Source organism: Xiphophorus couchianus, chromosome 22, assembly GCF_001444195.1.
Source record: "Xiphophorus couchianus chromosome 22, X_couchianus-1.0, whole genome shotgun sequence".
Lineage (NCBI taxonomy): Eukaryota > Metazoa > Chordata > Actinopteri > Cyprinodontiformes > Poeciliidae > Xiphophorus > Xiphophorus couchianus.
The window spans coordinates 8,263,697-8,283,236 of NC_040249.1; the positions used below are offsets into that span (position 1 = coordinate 8,263,697).

Sequence of the window (19,540 nt, forward strand, 5' to 3'; positions counted from 1 at the left end):
TAAAACATCACTTGAACCATGCCAAAAGTTGAATAAGCGAATAATGGCAGCGAGATCATTTCTTTATTATTTTGCTCAGTCAGAATTGCCATTCCTCTACGCAAATTAAGGAAGCCCAGATGATGATGGCAAGCTTTAGAAACTTCTTACAGGATAATTCAGCATATTTCAGTTAAATGGAGGCACAATTGTGGATATATTTTAAGTCAACACCTCAAACACTGCCTCCTTGTGTTGCATCATGGAGAAATCAAAATTAATCAGTACAAGAAAGATGAAACCTCCAGAACCCTGAAGGTACAACATTCATCTGTTCACACAAACATGCACAACAATAAACAGGGAATGCCCTGTTACGCTGCAATTTAGTATGGAGATGGATTTCCTGTGACAGTGATTAATGTGTTTTGTTTGCAAATGCTCCTATTAGTCTTAGAAAAAAAAAGAAAAAGATGCAAGCTGAAGCTGTTAGGAAATTGGCATTACAGCACCATTATAAGTAGATTGCAGTTTACAAATGCATTAAGTGACAAATACCTTCGGTTTTTCAGAAATGGACTAGATTGGCCATTGCAAAGCCCTGGACTGAGTCTGATATGGAATATTTGTGGGTAGAAGTAACCTGATGTGTGTTAGCAAGGCAGCCTGTGCAAACATGAGTCAGGTACAGAAGTTCTGACTGGAGGAATGGAGGGAAATTCCTGCAAACCTTTGTCAGCTTGTCAAAGGACGCCCAAAACCCAAGTCATACAGTTTAAAAGGCAATACTAAGGGAATGTGTGTGAACTTGAAGAATTTGAGGAAGGTTAAAAAATATTTAAAAGTTCTCTCCTTCATTAATCTGGCATTTCACAAACAGAATTGTTTTAAATAATTTTTCTATATATGTATATGAATAAAATCAGTAAATATCTGATTTCTTGCTCTTGGAGTCTTAACAGATTTTATAGAAATGTTCTAAACTAAACAAAACTTTAAAACTTTATTGAAAAACTGATCAATGTTGTGTAGTGTCACATTGAACTGGTTTCAAAAAGAGTTAGTGGTAAAAATAGATGTTTTTCTCTTTAATAACTAACATTTCTCTGCTGTACATAAAGCCTTGACTCTACACATATGGACAAAATGTATCTTAACATGTGACACTGAAGGACAAATGATTCCTAAAAGCTATGCATTTAATTGAAGCACTGCAACTTTCATTTTAGACAGTTCTACCTCAGTGGCTTAGTTCAACATCTTTGTAGAATATATTGAACTTCTTTATGTTTTAATTTTTTTAATTAATTTATTTATTTTTTACAAATCTTATCCTATTGTTAAATAATGATGTGGCAATGAGATATTGATGCTGCTTATCATTGTAGACCCATTACCTTATTGCATAAACAAGTATCTTCTGAAAACTGTAAAATCTAACTCAAACATATGCTTTGTTGCTTGAAAGTGGGTACAAATACTCATAATACTCATTTGCTTGAGGTTTTTTTATTACGTGAATGAAGCTTCTGTACAAAGTGTCCTTTGTGTGTGTGGTCTAGAGAGGTTGGTGGATCTTGGACCTGTCCTGAGATCCTTCCTTTCCTGTAGCCATTTTGTCCCAAACACAGTGTAATACTGGCACAGGCCCAAAACCTCCAAAGAGCAGGACCAGCCAGCAAGGCATGCCAACAAGAGCATATGTTCACACTGGTAATAGAGAGGAAGGACAGCTTAGGAGGAGAATAAAGAGCCAGAGATCAGAGTTGGATGATGACTGTGAAATTTTACTGTATGTCGTGTTTGATTTTTGACTTCCCAACAACAACCCTCCAGATCCTGCATGGGGATCTAGATTACACTACTATACAAAAATTATTTTAAACACAACAGGATATTAATATGAAACTTTTTCTGCTCGAGAAAAACACAGAAAGGAGTATTTAATGCCTTCTTGGCATTAGGGCAAGCTGGGATGAAACAACCTGCTTTAAATACATAGACTGATCAAACCTGGAAGAAGAAGCGGTCCTAGCCTGTTTGGCGCCCTGGGTGAACCACCTTACCGGCGGGGGCCACGGGATGTAATGTGGTGCATTGCGTTTTGCATTAGGCACTATTGACATCCAGATCCTCTGGTTGTGAGAGTGGATGGGGGGACGGTGTGAAGCGCTCATTCCACCCCCCACAAGATGCCGCCCTGGAAGGTTGGCCATGTCGCCCATATCACAAACCGCCACAGCCTGGAAGTTAGATAATAACAGTTTTGTTGCAGATAAGATTTGGTCTTGGGTGTGGGTTTGCGTTAGCTTGTGTGTGTGTGGGGGTGTGGAGTGGCAGAAGGAGGGGCTAACTCAAGGCACTGTTCATGCAAAAACCACCACTGAATGACGTTATGTGTTTTTCTGTAATTTAGCAGAAGTGTTGTTTAAAATCCGCTTTAGAGTCGCAGATTACATCCGACAAAGGGGTTTGTTCTCTAATTATCAGCTTATCCTAGTTATGTTAATTGTAGGTCACACATTGCTGAGTAAAACAACAAACCTCGCTGAAAAACAAAACACACTGCTTACAGTGTATGCCTCACACTGTAAATTTAAAGCACACTGTTGCGTAATTATTAAAACACTCTCCACATCTGTGTGATGGGTGCACTGTGTGATGGGTGGCGGCCAAGGGAGGGGACCCTGGCGGTCCGATCCTCGGTTGCAGAAACTGGCTCTTGGGACGTGGAATGTCACCTCTCTGGTGGGGAAGGAGCCGGAGCTAGTGCGTGAGGTCGAGAGGTTCCGGCTAGAAATAGTCGGTCTCACCTCGACGCATGGCTCTGGTTCTGGAACCAGTCTCCTTGAGAGGGGCTGGACATACTTCCACTCTGGAGTTGCCCAGGGAGAGAGACGTCGGGCAGGTGTGGGCATACTTGTTGCTCCCCATCTCGGCGCCTGTACGTTGGGGTTTACCCCGGTGAACGAGAGGGTAGCATCCCTCCGCCTACGGGTGGGGGGACGGGTTCTGACTGTCGTTTGTGCTTACGGGCCGAACGACAGTTCAGATTACCCACCCTTTTTGGAGTCCTTAGAGGGGGTACTGGAGAGTGCTCCTCCTGGGGACTCCCTTGTTCTGCTGGGGGACTTCAACGCTCACGTGGGCAACGACAGTGAGACCTGGAGGGGCGTGGTTGGGAGGAACGGCCCACCCGACCTGAACTCGAGCGGTGTTCTGTTGCTGGACTTCTGTGCTCGCCATGGATTGTCCATAACGAACACCATGTTCAAGCATAAGGGTGTCCATATGTGCACTTGGCACCAGGACACCCTAGGCCGCAGTTCGATGATCGACTTTGTCATCGTTTCATCGGATCTGCGGCCGTATGTCTTGGACACTCGGGTGAAGAGAGGTGCGGAGCTGTCCACTGACCACTACCTGGTGGTGAGTTGGCTCCGGTGGCGGGGGCGAAAGCCGGTCAGACCTGGCAGGCCCAAACGTGTTGTGAGGGTCTGCTGGGAACGTCTGGCGGAATCCCCTGTGAGACGGAGCTTTAACTCCCATCTCCGGCAAAACTTCAAACACGTCCCGGGGGAGGTGGGGGACATGGAGTCTGAGTGGACCGTGTTCCGTGCCTCCATTGTCGAGGCGGCCGATCGGAGCTGTGGCCGCAAGGTTGTCGGTGCCTGTCGCGGCGGCAACCCTCGAACCCGTTGGTGGACACCTTCGGTGAGGGATGCCGTCAGGCTGAAGAAGGAGTCCTATCGAGCCTTTTTGGCCTGTGGGACTCCGGAAGCAGCTGATGGGTACCGGCGGGCGAAGCGGCATGCGGCTCGGGCGGTTGCTGAGGCAAAAACTCGGGTGTGGGAGGAGTTTGGAGAGGCCATGGAGAAAGACTTCCGCACGGCTTCGAGGCGATTCTGGTCCACCATCCGGCGTCTCAGGGGGGGGAAGCGGTGCAGCACCAACACTGTTTATAGTGGGGATGGTGTGCTGCTGACCTCTACTCGGGACGTTGTGGGCCGGTGGGCAGAGTACTTCGAAGACCTCCTCAATCCCACCAACATGCCTTCCACTGAGGAAGCGGAGCCTGGGGACTCTGGGTTGGGCTCTCCAATCTCTGGGGGCGAGGTCGCCGAGGTGGTTAAAAAGCTCCTCGGTGGCAAGGCCCCGGGGGTGGATGAGATCCGCCCGGAGTTCCTTAAGGCTCTGGATGTTGTAGGGTTGTGTTGGTTGACGCGACTCTGCAATATCGCATGGACATCGGGGGCAGTTCCCCTGGATTGGCAGACTGGGGTGGTGGTCCCCCTGTTCAAAAAGGGGGACCGGAGGGTGTGCTCCAATTATAGAGGGGTCACACTCTTAAGCCTCCCTGGCAAGGTCTATTCAGGGGTCCTGGAGAGGAGGGTCCGTCGGATAGTCGAACCTCGGATTCAGGAAGAGCAGTGTGGTTTTCGTCCTGGTCGTGGAACACTGGACCAGCTCTACACCCTCAGCAGGGTCCTGGAGGGTGCATGGGAGTTCGCCCAACCAGTCTACATGTGTTTTGTGGACTTGGAGAAGGCGTTCGACCGTGTCCCTCGGGGAGCCCTGTGGGGGGTTCTCCGGGAGTATGGGGTACCGGGCCCTTTGATACGGGCTGTCAGGTCCCTGTATGACCGGTGTCAGAGTCTGGTCCGCATTGCCGGCAGTAAGTCGGGCTCGTTTCCGGTGAGAGTTGGACTCCGCCAGGGCTGCCCTTTGTCACCGATTCTGTTCATCACTTTCATGGACAGAATTTCTAGGCGCAGCCAAGGTGTTGAGGGGATCCGATTTGGTGGCCTCAGGATCTCATCTCTGCTTTTCGCAGACGATGTGGTCCTTTTGGCTTCATCAGATCGTGATCTGCAGCTCTCGCTGGATTGGTTCGCAGCCGAGTGTGAAGCGGCCGGGATGGGGATCAGTGCCTCCAAATCCGAGGCCATGGTCTTGAGCCGGAAAAGGGTAGAGTGCCTTCTCCGGGTCAGGGGGGGTGTCCTGCCCCAAGTGGAGGAGTTTAAGTATCTCGGGATCTTGTTCACGAATGGGGGAAGAAGGGAGCGGGAGATCGACAGGCGGATTGGCGCAGCGTCTGCTGTCAAGCGGGCGCTGTACCGGTCCGTCGTGGTGAAGAGAGAGCTGAGCCAAAAAGCGAAGCTCTCGATTTACCGGTCGATCTACGTTCCCACCCTCATCTATGGTCATGAGCTTTGGGTCATGACCGAAAGAACGAGATCGCGGATACAAGCGGCCGAAATGGGTTTTCTCCGTAGGGTGGCTGGGCTCTCCCTTAGAGATAGGGTGAGAAGCTCAGTCATCCGGGAGGGACTCAGAGTAGAGCCACTGCTCCTTCACATCGAGAGGAGCCAGTTGAGGTGGCTTGGGCATCTGGTCAGGATGCCTCCTGGACGCCTCCCTGGTGAGGTGTTCCGGGCACGTCCCACCGGGAGGAGGCCCCGGGGAAGACCCAGGACACGCTGGAGGGACTATGTCTCTCGGCTGGCCTGGGAACGCCTCGGGATTCCCCCGGAGGAGCTGGAAGAAGTGGCTGGGGAGAGGGAAGTCTGGGCCTCCCTTCTGAAGCTGCTACCCCCGCGACCCGACCTCGGATAAGCGGAAGAAGATGGATGGATGGATGGATGGACTCTCCACATCAATGTTTAGAAAAATGATCTGCTGTTGTAGAAACACTTGTTATCGAAGATGTCAGTCAACACACACTTCTAATCTGCTCAATATACAGCGAGTCTTTGAGAGGATCAGCAGTGTGTGACTGCATATTTCTCCAAAGAGACATTATTTTTCCCTTCAGTTCCTCTTGGCAGAGATCTGAGTGTTTGACCTTTTTAAAATGCAAAGCAATTCTTCTACTCCAGAGATTGAACAGGAGGCTCATGATTGTGCTACAAAATTTGAGCGACCCTAATGCAGTAACTCAGAGAGGGAGAGCTGTTCTGCACCTGCTGAAGTCTTGACTCGGTTATGGGGATACAATAACACCTCCAAGGGTTATGTTAATCTTTAAAGACGGGTTATTCTTATGCTGCTCCACTCTTTACTTCATTTGAATGAATATTTCACCGCAACCTTGAATCAGTCCCTTGAATCATGTCTCATTGCATGATTGTTCTTTAAGCCAACTGCTGCATAATATCTCTGATTAAAATAAACGCTCATGGTCAACATTCGCTAATGTTATATGAGTTATCTGTTCATCAAGCAGTCATTTAAAAAAATAACCTTGTTTTAAAAAACAAGGTTAAAAAAAATAACCCATTTTATGGCATGCTGTATGGTTTTAAAATAACATCTCACATAATTTGTCATTCTTGAATCAGTGCAAACAGGAGTGCAGCTAATTTACCAGCTGGTAATTCATGATTCTCCTCGGCTTGAAAGTGCAGACGATGTGAAATTGAGAATTGAATAACTTTCTGAATGTAGGATACAATGCTGTGCAGCTTGCGGGAGAGTAATTTACATTTGACAATGGCATTAGATTGTGTGCCATTGTTCCGAATGCACCTCTTCCATTAAAGCCACATATTATGCAACAGCAGAATCTGTTTTACTTTGGAACTTTTACAGAGCACCTCATACAAAGCAGCATGCTCACAAACACATCTAGGCTACTACTAAAAAATATTCATTTAGAAAAAGACCTGTGTCATTTTTACCAGCTTGGAGAGACACTTTCTTTTCTTTATATTTCTATAAATGCCTCCAAAAGAATATAATAGAAAGTTAGTGATTAAATTGAAAAGTAAGTATGAAAACAGGTTATCGGTCTTGCAGGAGCATCTTTAGCTGTTGCTGCTTCCTCCTACAGCTGGAAATAGAGTACTGAAGATACTAATGTTCAACCAGCTGCCCGGACTCATTATTTAAGCAGCGTATGTGCTTTACGTTACAGCTGAAAGCAGAAGATATGCAAAAATAACAGCAGTCTCCACAGCATTCAGCAAGAAACATAATTTAAATATGTTCAGCTGCATGTACATGTTCCAATTAGAGGAACATGTCAAACGGGATTCACTTCACTCTCTGACATGTTTCTAATCAACTTTTCTGAATTAGCCGTCTTCTCTTGCTTGGGTGAGAAAAAAATACTGTAATGAAGCTCAAAGGGCTGTGAGGTCATCCTCCTGACTGTAACAAATAGGCGCATGTTAGCTAATGAGATCACCATTATCTTATGGTGTTGTTGTGAATGAAATTGCTGTTGATAAAACCACAACATGGAGTTTATAATGTACAAATGATTGACTAGAAGAAGAATCTACCGTTTGAGACATGATCCAGTATGTTTTTAAGACTACAAGTGTAGCATCCCTTTGATAGAGTTTCTGAAGACTTTTTGAAAAATGTTCAACTCTTTCAAAGAAACTTTTTATTTACTGAGCTGACAAATAAATACACATATGAAAGTAATCACTATTAGTATAAAACAGGGAAGCACAGATGATAAAACACCAACTAGCTTATGGTATTCAAGAGTGCCTTGCAAAAGAACAGCGAGGAGAGCTGGTAAAGTCACTGGAGTTTCCCTGTCCAATGTCCAGGAACAGATTTTAGACACTCTGCCAAAAACTGGTCAACTTAAGAGGCCTATGGTAACTTTGGAGGAGCTGCAGAGATACATTTTTGAAAGAAAGCCACAAGAAATCTTCTTTACAAACAACGTGGATAATTTAGCATCCTTCACTTTAGTTAAATCAAGAATCCTGGTTGGAAAAAAATTCCTTCTGACTGCACTTCTTGATGTTATCTTAATTCACAAATTTAACAGAAATACATAGATGTAGAATGTATGCATTCTTTAAAATCTCCTATATTATCTCAAAAAATGTGCAACAAATAGTTTTGTTGCAGTTTGGTAACAATTGTAATTTTGTTTGAACATTGTCAAATATTTCCTACACCATCTTCACCTACTTTTTCTTCATATTTCTGTTTTATTTCTACTTTAATCATTTGATCACGTTGATTTGTTGGAAGGTCCCAGAGTAAAAATATCTTATTTTTTTCTAAAATTACAATAAGATTAATAAAACTGACTGTACAATCACAGTATAAAATGTATTCCTCCATTGCTGCAATGGCTGTGGTTGTAAATTCACATCAATTTCCTTCATATATAAACAATGAATTATTAATTCGGCTATCTTTGTATAAGCTATTATCTTGTTATCTCCCTGGTGGGATACTTTAGTAGACTGATGCCTTTAAGGTCTGTGTGTACAGAGGTCTAATGTGATTGTTCTCACCACCTACACTCAGATTTGCATGCAATCTGTATATAAAGCTTTAAAAATACATGAAGGAATATGATTTAATACGAGGGGAGATCTGGGCTTCCAATACAGTTTGTTCGGTACCCCTTAAAGTCAGACTGGCGGACCTCACAGCTGGAACATGGACAAAGCTACAGCCAACACACTCCAATGTACTCTGTTTATGCAACACATGCACACCCACACACACACATGCCCCAGCACACGTACAGTCTCCTTGTGAAGTTTTGGCAGGGGAACTCTTATCTCTATTGGACAAACTCCTCGAGTGATGGGAATGTTCTCAGGATGTTATCTAGTCCTCTGTGGAAACGAGATAGTCAGACACCTTTATCACATCATCAGACTCTGGAGGGTCTCTGACCACTATGGTAACAAGGACTGTTCAGCTGCTATGGGACCCCAGCCAACTTGCGGCCAGAAAACCCACCGCAGACTGAGAGGATTTGGAGTGATTGAAAGAGATTAAAGAGAGTTCCTGGTTTGAGTTTAAACTACCCATGGGAATCAACTCAAAGACCATTTTGGACTTTGCTATTTGAAGGTCTGACCCTTTAAAGCCAGCCACAATAAATAGAGTCAGAGAATTTTAATACTTTTTTCACTTTTTTTGGACAAAAATAAAGTATCATGATCATATTTGTGATTTTCCAAATGGATAAATTCTGCTTTTGTGGAATAGTTTATTTGAATAAAGTTAGAACTTTTCATACATATTCTATATATATTCAGCACTGTATCGGCTGTTGAACAACAGAGACATTCATTGTTGTAGAATCCGGCAAAGAACACACTGATTCATTAAAAAAAGACACAAATATTCAGGCTAAAACTTTTTACCACATTACATTTGATGCTTAAGGTTTATTAGGAATGTAGTTAATGAGGTAGCGGGCAATGAAAAACATTTTAGTCTTTGCTTGAAGGGTATTTGCCCCTTCTCTACAAAACATTCATTTTGTCTATTTAGCCAATTGGAGAAAGATTTGCCGACTTGCTTTCAATGATTGACCTGCTGCATAACAAAAGTATTAGTGAGTCATGAAATGATAACTGGATATTGTCCTTCAAGATTTTGTGAATTAATGATTGCTCCAGACTATTGTACTACCAGAACCATGTTTCACTGTCGGACTTTTCCCATAAAGCTATTTCAGTCTCAAGTCTGATGGAACAAGATGCTAATCAACCCACAGAATAATTTCCTAAAAGTCATTTAATAACATTTTTGGGGAAATGTGAGATGGGCCTTTGCGATCTTTTTGGTAATTTGTTGAATTTCTTTAGACCTAGGCATAATCACTTAACACAGGTTGTGTTACTTGTTGCACAGTAAATGTTGTTTGACGAACTAAAATATTCAAACGTGACGAGGACAGTAAGTTGCGACAGCAAAAAATAAAAAAAATTGTTGTAATTGGCAGAAGAATAAAGAATAACCACTGAATCGCCAGTCCAATTCTGCTACAAGTCCTATCATTATTGAATAGGTGGATAAATTGCACAACCTAAATCTGTCATATTTGACACAAGTAATTCTGCTGCATACAACAGAGTATGTCAAAACAGCACAGCAGCCTTTTAGACACCAACACACCCCCACGCCCGCACACACACACACAATGTGCCATGGCAACACAAATCTTCTTTCTGTTGGTGTTATTTTGACTGTCTAGCAAATCCACCTCTTGTTTTCAAAGCATTTTTTGTCTCCCTCTAACAGGTGCAAAACCTCTAAACTCAGCACATCAAAGAGGCACATGCACCTGCGAATAAATCACAGCAAATGGGAAGAACCCAGAGTAGAATCTCCTAACACCAAAGAGGTATTCAAAGTGCCTGATTTAATATTTATGAGGTACAAGGCTTTGGTGGTTGAATGCTTGTTTACCGAGATGTGTCTTTTGTCCTTGGAATGAGGTTTGATATTCCACCAAGTAACTATATTTACATATACTCTTAGTTTCTGCCTCTGGATAACATCACACACACACACGCGTACACACACAAAGGGAGAGAGAAAGATCGAGATCTCACAGTACATGTGGCATGCTGGTCCATATTGATACTTTGTTTCAGCTCTCTAAAGAGCTCTTCTTCCCTTGAGATGCATTAAAAGCCCTACTGTTATTCTGACAAGGCTGTACAGTTACTTATTGTGATTTGTTGGAGATTTCTGTGCCAAGACGTTTTAAGTTATTCTAAGTCCATTTTATTTCACAATATTTCTGTCAGTGCCTCACAAAATTATTTATAGCATTTAACTTTCTTACAATTGGCAATCTTACAGCCACAAATGTTAATGTACTTCATTGGGATTTTATGCAATAGATTATCACAAAGTAGTGTACAATTGTTAAGTTGAAAAGAATATTTGTACTTTTTATTCTTCTAAATCAAATGCAGAAATCACCTAATTTCTCAATGAAGTTCACTAATCTGTTATTAAATGTAAACGTAAACAGAGCTGTTCTCTGAATGTGATGAGGTTCATGAGAAAACATTTATAACGACACACTGAAAAGCATGGGGATAATGCTGTGAGAATTTATAAAGCAGGGGCATAGTTAGATTATACGACAATTTAAAAAAAAAGTTATTTCTGAAAGAAAGCAATAAGCAATTCTGTTCACAGTTTCCCATAAGCCATCTGCAGAACATGGCTAACATGTGAAAGACGGTGCTCTACTTAGAGGAGACCAAAATTAAACAGTTTGATCACAACAAATGCAAATTGTTGTGTTTTAGAGAACCAAGACAGCAAATCATCCTAAATACACTGTTGGGTATGGTGGTGGCAGTACATGTTGTGGAGATACTTTTCTTCACAGGTTCAGAGCAGCTGGTTTAAGCTGATGGCCTGAGATAAATACAGGGACGCCTTGAAAAATAAATCAGACCTTGTACGCTTAAGACTGGGGCACAGGTTCAGCTTCCAGCAGGACACAACACTAAGATACAGTCACATACACGCAACATTTTTATTTTGTTAGCATGGCCGAAGAAATGTCCAGATCTAAATCTAAATTAGAAAAGTGTGCAAGGATTAGAAATCTATCTTTACATGTGCTTCAAAACCAATCGGACAGAAAAGACAGGCAAAGTACAAAGCTAGGGGAGACCATAAAAGACTTGAAAGATGGTTACCAAAGATGGACAAATTAGAAAACCAACTGTGTCATCTCACAATATTGCATCACTTTGTTTTGGTCTATTTCACAAATGCCAAATAAAATGCATTGATGCTTGTGACTGTAACAAAAACTTAACAAGTTCTAAAGAACATTTATATAAAATATCTATTTTGCAAGGTAATGTAATTTGCCACTCTTAAAGAGTGATTTGGCCAATGGAAATAAAATGAACATCAAGAGCAAAGCTGACTGACATTTTCAGTGTTATCATTGTAGTACTTTCACTCTCGAGTCCCATGGTAGCTGTGCAGCTGCATTTAGGAATCACTGTTTGGCTCTTCTGAATTTACAAAGGGTCATAGTTCAACATGAATGTAGTTAAATAAAGCTAAAAAAATTGTCTTAGTGTTTTGTTCTCTTAAAGCAAAACAAGCTCCTACAAGGTTAATCTAGTATGCGGATGAGCTAATTACATCAGCTGAAAGAACAGTGGTGAGAAAAGCCACCATCCCCAGTGAGCACTTAGAGAAAGAAAGCAGCTGGTCGTAGCATTCTCTGAAGAAAAGGACTGGTCACAGATTCTTCTGGTTTTTCTTTTCTTTTTTTTTTTTCGTGGAGTGTTTTCCACAACTCTCCCACACTTCCTCTCCTCTTGTGGGAGCTGCAAACATATCCATCCATTTGATCCCCAAGGGCGAAACAAACCCATCCATTATGACTCAAATCAGGCCTAATTTATTTCACATGCTCAAATTTAATGTCGTCATGTTGATACACATTGAATTAAAATAGCTACATTCTTTTGTAATTATTTTCCACACATGCTCCCTCCCAAAGCGGGCTCATTTCACACAGAGGTTTTGGTTATTAGATCTCTCACGAAGCTTGGCCAAGCATGGAACTCGTGTGCCTGAGCACACCAGATCAGGACTCATGCATATCTGCTGCCACCACCTGGCAAACATGGAAACTATCAACGTAACAGTGTTAAAAATTCAATTATAGTCAGGCACTCTTATTATCTGGAAGTATATTTTGACACTTTGCTGATGAACTTGGGTTTATGGGCCATAGAATAATAATGAGAGACAGAACTAATTGCTCGGCAAAGGTAATTTAAATAACTGTAAATATAAAGGTGTGTTCAAAAGAACTTTGAATTTTGCAGAAGTTGGAAGAAATTACCTATCTGAACAACAGGTCTCTCTGGTAGCATTTACTAGCTCCATACTTATTGTGGTGGTCTGTACAGCACTTTGTTAACAATTATTTAATTTAACAAGACACTTTAAACATATAGATTTACATAAATCTGTGCTTCCACAGGAAAGGTTTTAAATATTTGAGTATTGTATAATTAGAACGTAGCACATTTGCTCTTAGTGTATTAAGGAGGCTAAATACATTTTTACTATGAGCCAATAAGATTTACTGTTTGGTAAAACATAAGTAAATGTTTGTGTCTAAAGTTTAGAAGTAAAAGTGGTTAAAAGACACGAAATCCTGGTCCATAGTTGAGATAAAATGACACAATAACACATATTCTTTTTCTTTATTATCATCTGAAGTTTTGTTATTGAACCAACACTTATTACCAAGGTCTGCATGTCCTCAAACTAAAACTCATTGAATCTTTTATTCCAGCCACCCAAATGTTCTTATTGTACGTCTGTCCGTGACTTAAATGAGTGAGGACTCTGAAGGGGTCGACAGGTTGGAAGTTGCCAGCACATCCAGACTATCTGGGACTTGTCCAAACCACATTAACTGCTCCCTTGTCTCATCAAAGGCCCTTTCTGACCTCAGTTTGTGGTTTTGAGGGAACCTCCTGTTCTTGGTCGGTACACTCAAGACCTCCACTGAAGTAAAGTCAGGTTGAATTGCAAAAAACCTAGATGTAGGCTCTTCAGCTGATTCGTGGGCCAAACTGATCTGAGTTGTGGTCTGAATATGATCATCGGGGTATTTTCTTCGCCCCACACCCTGATGTACACAAACACAGAAAAGACGCAGATGTGGAAAGGATATCAGCATTTAGAAAACCATCCTTCATGTGCTGAAGCTAAATAAATACTCACATTAGAGAAGATTGTGATGCTACTTTTTAAGGTGTTCTTATTGTCATGACATGATAATGGATAATCCTCCCTGGATCGCTGGAAAGCAGCAGAAAAAACTTAAATTGCTGTGTTTGTATCGATCACTGGAAAGTTTGGAAGCTTCTTTTTAGCTTACAAGCAGAGTAGCTAGATCCCAAATTATTTTTTGTTTGATAGGCTGTCTAAATTGGTCCTTATGGGTGCTATATTTTATGTTTGCATGCAAATTTAATAACAATTTCCTGTAAATTTGCTTAAATCTGCAATATTCGCCATCCAAGTCTCCAATAACATAAAAATAAAAGTCGCTAGTCACTTTTTTGAGAAATTTGTTAAAGGGGTCTGAAAAGTCGCAAAATATAGCAATCAAATGTAAAATTGGTAAACAAGTTGGTGAGGTTGTGCTTTCCCCAGGGAGTTAGTTACACTTTAGCAATTGCTCACATCTCTGTGACACATGAATTTCCTCACACTTATTTTCTCTTGTACATTGTCACATCACAGCAGGAGGAACAGCAATAACTGAAGCACATAAATATTCACATTTGTTGCATATAAACTTCTAAACACAACAGAAATCAATGTCAAAAAAACATCAAATTTCATTGGCTAATTTGGACAAAACAATACATTTCAATTCCTAAACACATGAACACACAGACCTGGTCAATTTTCCATTTAGGATAGCGCTTCACATGCCGATCCTCAGGCAACAATGTCTTAGCCTCACTCAGCATAGCTCCAGTGGTTGTACAGACTTCACGAGATGTTAACTTTGAACCGTGTGGATGGACAAACTGAGGACAAAGACAAATAAAACCAGAATGCATATAGTTTTGAATGTTTTGCTGCATTAGGTCAATAAAATGTACAGTTTCTTACCCACTGGCCGTCCTTCTCCATACCATAGTAGCGTTTTCCTCCTTTCACCATTTTGGCACAGTTTGAAATGTCACTACTGAATGCTTTCAGTGGAACAAAACACACAGGTTATGTTCAGCTTAATAGCTAAATAAAATTCTGGCGACCATGGAAACCTGGAACAGGCAACATGCAATCTGAAACCGGATCACCGTGGAGCTGGGGATCTGGAATTCTGACAGTAATACAGAACGGGGAAAGTAGTCCAGTTTATTTGCTCAGGAAATTGAATAATAGCTTGTACAATCTTCTCTCTGAAGTTGTGCTAGTGAGCAATGTAGGACACTTTGCTGTAAAGACACGCATTAAACTGTGGGACAATAAAGAATAAAGGACATCTCTATTCTTAAGCAGTTACAAGTCAGAGCAACATGTAAAATGCAGATGAGAGGACATTTGCAAATAATGTTCATAAAATATTGAGATGTGTTTTGTCATTTTCTGACATTTATAAAAATAAACACGATGAACCAAGTGTAGAATTTCTGAATATTTTTTAAGTTAGACAAAGTACTTTACTCACTCATTAAATACATTGTCTTATTATACTCATCAAACATTTCTTTAAAAGTAGTTAAATTTTCAATTTCCAATCACTGCAAAATCATAGTAAGTGAAGCACTTTCTAAATTTATATTTGATGCTTTGGGCTAAAACCCTATTTGTTTTGATTTGCCTTTGATTAATAACTGTAAAATAGTTCTGACATAGTTCACAATTGGATTACTACCTTTCCATTACTTCTCTTTATTTTGCCACTGCAATTTAATGTGTTCTTTATTATTATTTTTTTATGTAAAGCACTTAAACTGCCTTCTTGTTGAAGTATGCTACCCACTGTATTGGTTTCAAAGGTTTTATGTACTGGGAAATGTGGGTTTCTTCCCAAATTTGTTATTTTGTAACTATGTTAATCTTTACTCATTCCTTATTTTATTATCCTAAGTAATAGAATCTACACAAACTACATGAATCTTTTAAAAAAAAGTTTCTATTTTTATGCATTAGTTACATAAAAAATGAAACATTTTTGAAAAGAAAGTTTCATACTCATGGTGAGTTAAATAGAAAAAGCATGTGTTTATGCATGATAACAGAAAGAAAAAACTACCATATTCCTTTACTTTTATTGCGGCTTACAAATAAAACCACCAGAATATAATCAGTTTAAATCTGGTACAGTTTTTCTGTTTACAAAGCAAGGTACCTTTTACAAAGAGTCCTAAAAGGAAACAAATAAGTATCACCTAATGCCTCTTAAAACAAAAACTCAGATTCAACTAAACATTTTAAGTGTTTTTATGATTATGCTGAAACACATTTAGCTGAGAATCTGCTCATAATTGGATACTACAAAGTATTTATTTTAACAAACACATTTTACAACTCATGGCTAATATTTAAATACAGCAAAACACCAGACATTTTTTGTCCCATTTTGTGTTATCGATGACTTCATTTAAACAAACACAGATTAATAAATGTCTCTACTATGATGCCTAAGATTCCAGGGCGATGCCAGACTTTTTCTGAAGGAGAGATGGTGTTTTTATCTGAACTTCCTGTCTAGAGTCTTGAACTCCTGAGGACAAGAGAAGGAAGTCTACAGTTTAAAGGGCATGTTAAGAGGGTTACCATTAAAAACATAGAGTCTGTAGTCCAACATGTTTGGACCAATGGAAGGTTAAATAGAAATTTTAACAGGGTTGAGAATTTTAAGTGAAACAACCAAATGGAAGAAAAAAAGTGCAAACATTTTATATATACACCTATAAAAGGAGAGAACTCTTACCCTGAATGACTGACTGAGATGCTTCTCTCGCACCATCCGTAGCGTCTGTCAGTAAGTGAGTAAAGCGTTTTCCTCTTTCCCCGTGGAAGTGCTTCTTCAGCTGTTTGCCCAGATGTTGCCACCTGGTAAAAAAAAAGTAACTTCAGCTGAAAAAACGAAGCAAACAAGAAATAATGACCGCCATTTCATCCTTTCAAAATGACCGGATAATTGTTTCTCAAGCTTTGATTACAACATTGATCTCACTTTGATGCTCTTACCTTTGCGTTAAGTCATTGTGTTTATTCAGTCGATCTGCTTCAGCACTCTTTTCCTCAATCCATCGCTGCACAAGTTCCTCTTTGTCTCTGTGGGCCTGATCCAGTGCCTCCTTCAGTTTGGTCCGCTCCAAGCGCAGGGCCACCAACTCTTTGGACTGACACTCCATGGTGAACTCAAAATCTAGAAGGGCAGCCTTTAAGTTGTTTTTCGCTATAGCCAGAGTAAGGGCCTCTTGGCGGTGTTGTGACACGCTGGAACAGCAAAGTTGTGAAACGGACATTATGCATTGATCTCTCTGTAGTTCTGTTCTTAAACGCAGATATCTGATGTCAAGGCACAAGTTAAAAACTTAACAGCAAGCTTTTTTCTTAAATTGGTTCAGACGTCATCTCAACCAATTTTTCTGAGTAATATTAAGAAGGTACACAGACTAACTCTGATCATACTTCAATATTCTAACCAAGAATGCTGAGAATACCAGATGGCAATATTACTATTTGGGATGTTATGAATTCTCTGTTCTCTGAAAAAGTAAAGCTGGTTTGAAAAAAACAACAACAAAAAAAAAACCTAATATAGATGTTAGGGTCAAAGGAAAACTAGAACCCTGTTAAATACTGATTTTTAAAAAAAAATCCTAAATGGAAATCCTCTGGTTTGTGTATTCTTCTAAGAGCTGAGTTGGCAATAGAGTGATAAAGAGTGATAATAACGAGATGACCTAAAGAGCCAAAGAGGACTACAGGGTGGGCATGTTCCAAAACAAGATATTGTGCCTCGGTTCAACTTGATTAAAATTCAATTGACTTGGTTCTTTCACAGAAACCACTCTTCAATCTTTCAGCAAGAGAATCTTTAAGATTATTTAAAATTCAGTTCAAAAACAGCCAAACACCCAACAACCCTGTGACCTCAGAGTAAAATCCACAGGCAGACATGTAAGAAACTGCTGGCGACCCTTGGGCAATTGATTCTGAAAACAAACATGTCTTCATCATATACTCCTTTCATGCAGTTTAGATTCCCTGAAAAAGAGAATAAACCAGTCCAGATAACTAGAATGTTAAAAGACATTTTTGAAACGGATCATTTATTCAATGAGACTGATGTGATTTTTAATAAAAATGGATGCTTCTCACGCATGCACAAGCTTTAGTAGTCAGATACCAATCCAAAGTGCAATAAGTTATTTCATGTCATTTCTGTGCATGTTTCTTTGTCTAAGAGGCTGCAGTATATTAGGGAATTGCCAGGGTGTACGTTACCGTGACTGCCAGTATTGGACCTCAGCTTCTTTTACATACAAGACTGAGGTCACGTCAGAGACAGTTTGAGACAGCTGGGGAGACAAAAAAAGGATTGGATGATTGGATTATGAGAAGACATCATTAGTTTAAAGGTCAGGAACCGAACAAATCAAATAACAATGACTTGAAGAGTGTAGTTTGTGCTTTCCCCATGCTGCAAGCCGTATTCCATAATAACGCTACTAAATGATGAAAAATGTGCCCAAACCTTCTTTGAATGTTAATAAATACAACTTTATATAAGCCAAGTTCTTATCTAAACATTTGCAAGTTGATGTTTATTATGCCCAATTCTACATATACTAGCTTGTACCCAGGAATATACATTAATTGTTCAAACATTTATTTTTTCCTTTTTTAATGAATATGAAATAACCAGAGAAAAACAAAAGATACATTTCTCAGGAGAAATTTAAATATTACATAAACCAATTTCTAATACTGAAATACTGAAACTACTCGTCAAAATTACCAGAACAAAGCTCTGTATGTAATGACTACTTAAATGAGTTTTACTTTCTGAATTCAAATAGCCTACTAAACAAAGACTAATCTTTGGATTTTACGTTAATTTATGCCTGTATGTTTCAGGACTTTTTAATGCTTCCCGTTAAACTCACGTTGTCTGCCAAGTGTTCGCTTTCTCTCAGCTGGAGTTGAAGGAGTTTGGTGTTAATGTCAACTTCTACTCCTGCTCGTTCCAAACTTAAAAAAAAAAACAACTAAAAAGATAAATGAAATACAACATCGATGTCTCAAAAGAATAGGTCATACTAACCTTTTACATTGAATATCCTCCAAAATCCGTGTGCGAATTTCAAACTGGTCCGCCAGCTGAGAGACTGGAGGGACAGGCGATTATGCCAAAGCAGTGATTATCACAAACGAGGATCGTAGAAATGGAGCAATTGTTCTTACATCTATTGAAAACGCCAACATATGGTAGTTTTTCTTTATCGTCTCTGTGAAGAAGTTGAGATCGCACATGGTTCTTCCAGCTCCTCATTGTTACATGTAAACTGCGCCACCGTTTATTCCAGTTCACAAGCCTTGACCTGTCACAAAGAGTCGACTCTGTTCTGCGGAAAAAAAATGAACTGAGTCATCACCAGGAGAATTTGCGTCTAGCAGCGAAGTGTCTCCTGTTCAGTAAGCAGCGTGGCATTCCCTGAATATAATATAATATAATATAATATAATATAATATAATATAATATGAAATAAATGCATCAGTGAGTGAAATTCGTTTTAAACTGGACATAAATACATGAATTTAATAAATACTTTAAATTACAAAAGACATATTAAATGTGGAAAAATAATTCATTACATGTGCATTCATCATTTTTAATGCATATGTGAGTTTTTATTTTTGTTTAAATATTGCACAATCCTGTGTTGCAACATATCATGGTTTCTTTATATGTTTCAGCTGACAGGCTCACCTGCTGAGAGGGGATAATAATGCCACAGGTAATCTGTCTGCTTCGACCCTATGGTGTATTTTACGAGTGCAGTGGTGGTTTAAGTTAATGATGGACTGCAGCACAAATATACTAATATTTGTTAAACAAAGTATGCATTTATATCGATTTGTGGTCCTTGAAAATTAAGTAGCCGACTCTAAAAAAAAAAGTCAACCTGGCCGTGAATTTCAGAATAAAAGCCCTCAAAACAAACGAGAAAGCGCTCCATTTTTCTAGAAAGAACTCTTCAATGTATTTCCGGTTCACGCCTCTTATCAAAATGAG

General features: G+C 40.1%; 2 protein-coding genes across 3 annotated transcripts; both read right to left on the minus strand.

The window, feature by feature from the left end:
* Positions 1-12,948: 12,948 nt before the first annotated feature.
* On the minus strand, positions 12,949-14,785 carry tex36 (testis expressed 36). The gene is made up of 4 exons (XM_028007550.1): positions 14,392-14,785; positions 14,172-14,306; positions 13,489-13,566; positions 12,949-13,393 (listed from the first exon to the last, which is right to left on the minus strand). Exons 1-4 carry the CDS (start codon positions 14,440-14,442, stop codon positions 13,091-13,093), a joined length of 567 nt encoding a protein of 188 aa, XP_027863351.1. The 5' UTR covers positions 14,443-14,785; the 3' UTR covers positions 12,949-13,090.
* Positions 14,786-15,538: 753 nt separating this feature from the next.
* Positions 15,539-19,379, minus strand: LOC114137586 (autophagy-related protein 16). 2 transcript variants are annotated; one of them, XM_028006277.1, is made up of 8 exons: positions 19,235-19,379; positions 18,709-18,869; positions 18,569-18,632; positions 18,411-18,495; positions 17,749-17,822; positions 16,483-16,734; positions 16,223-16,344; positions 15,539-16,012 (listed from the first exon to the last, which is right to left on the minus strand). In XM_028006277.1, exons 2-8 carry the CDS (start codon positions 18,794-18,796, stop codon positions 15,930-15,932), a joined length of 768 nt encoding a protein of 255 aa, XP_027862078.1. In that variant the 5' UTR covers positions 18,797-18,869; positions 19,235-19,379; the 3' UTR covers positions 15,539-15,929. The 2 variants fall into 2 exon arrangements, with proteins under 2 accessions (XP_027862078.1, XP_027862077.1); XM_028006276.1 differs by lacking the exon at positions 19,235-19,379 and having other exon boundaries at positions 18,709-18,932.
* Positions 19,380-19,540: the final 161 nt, after the last annotated feature.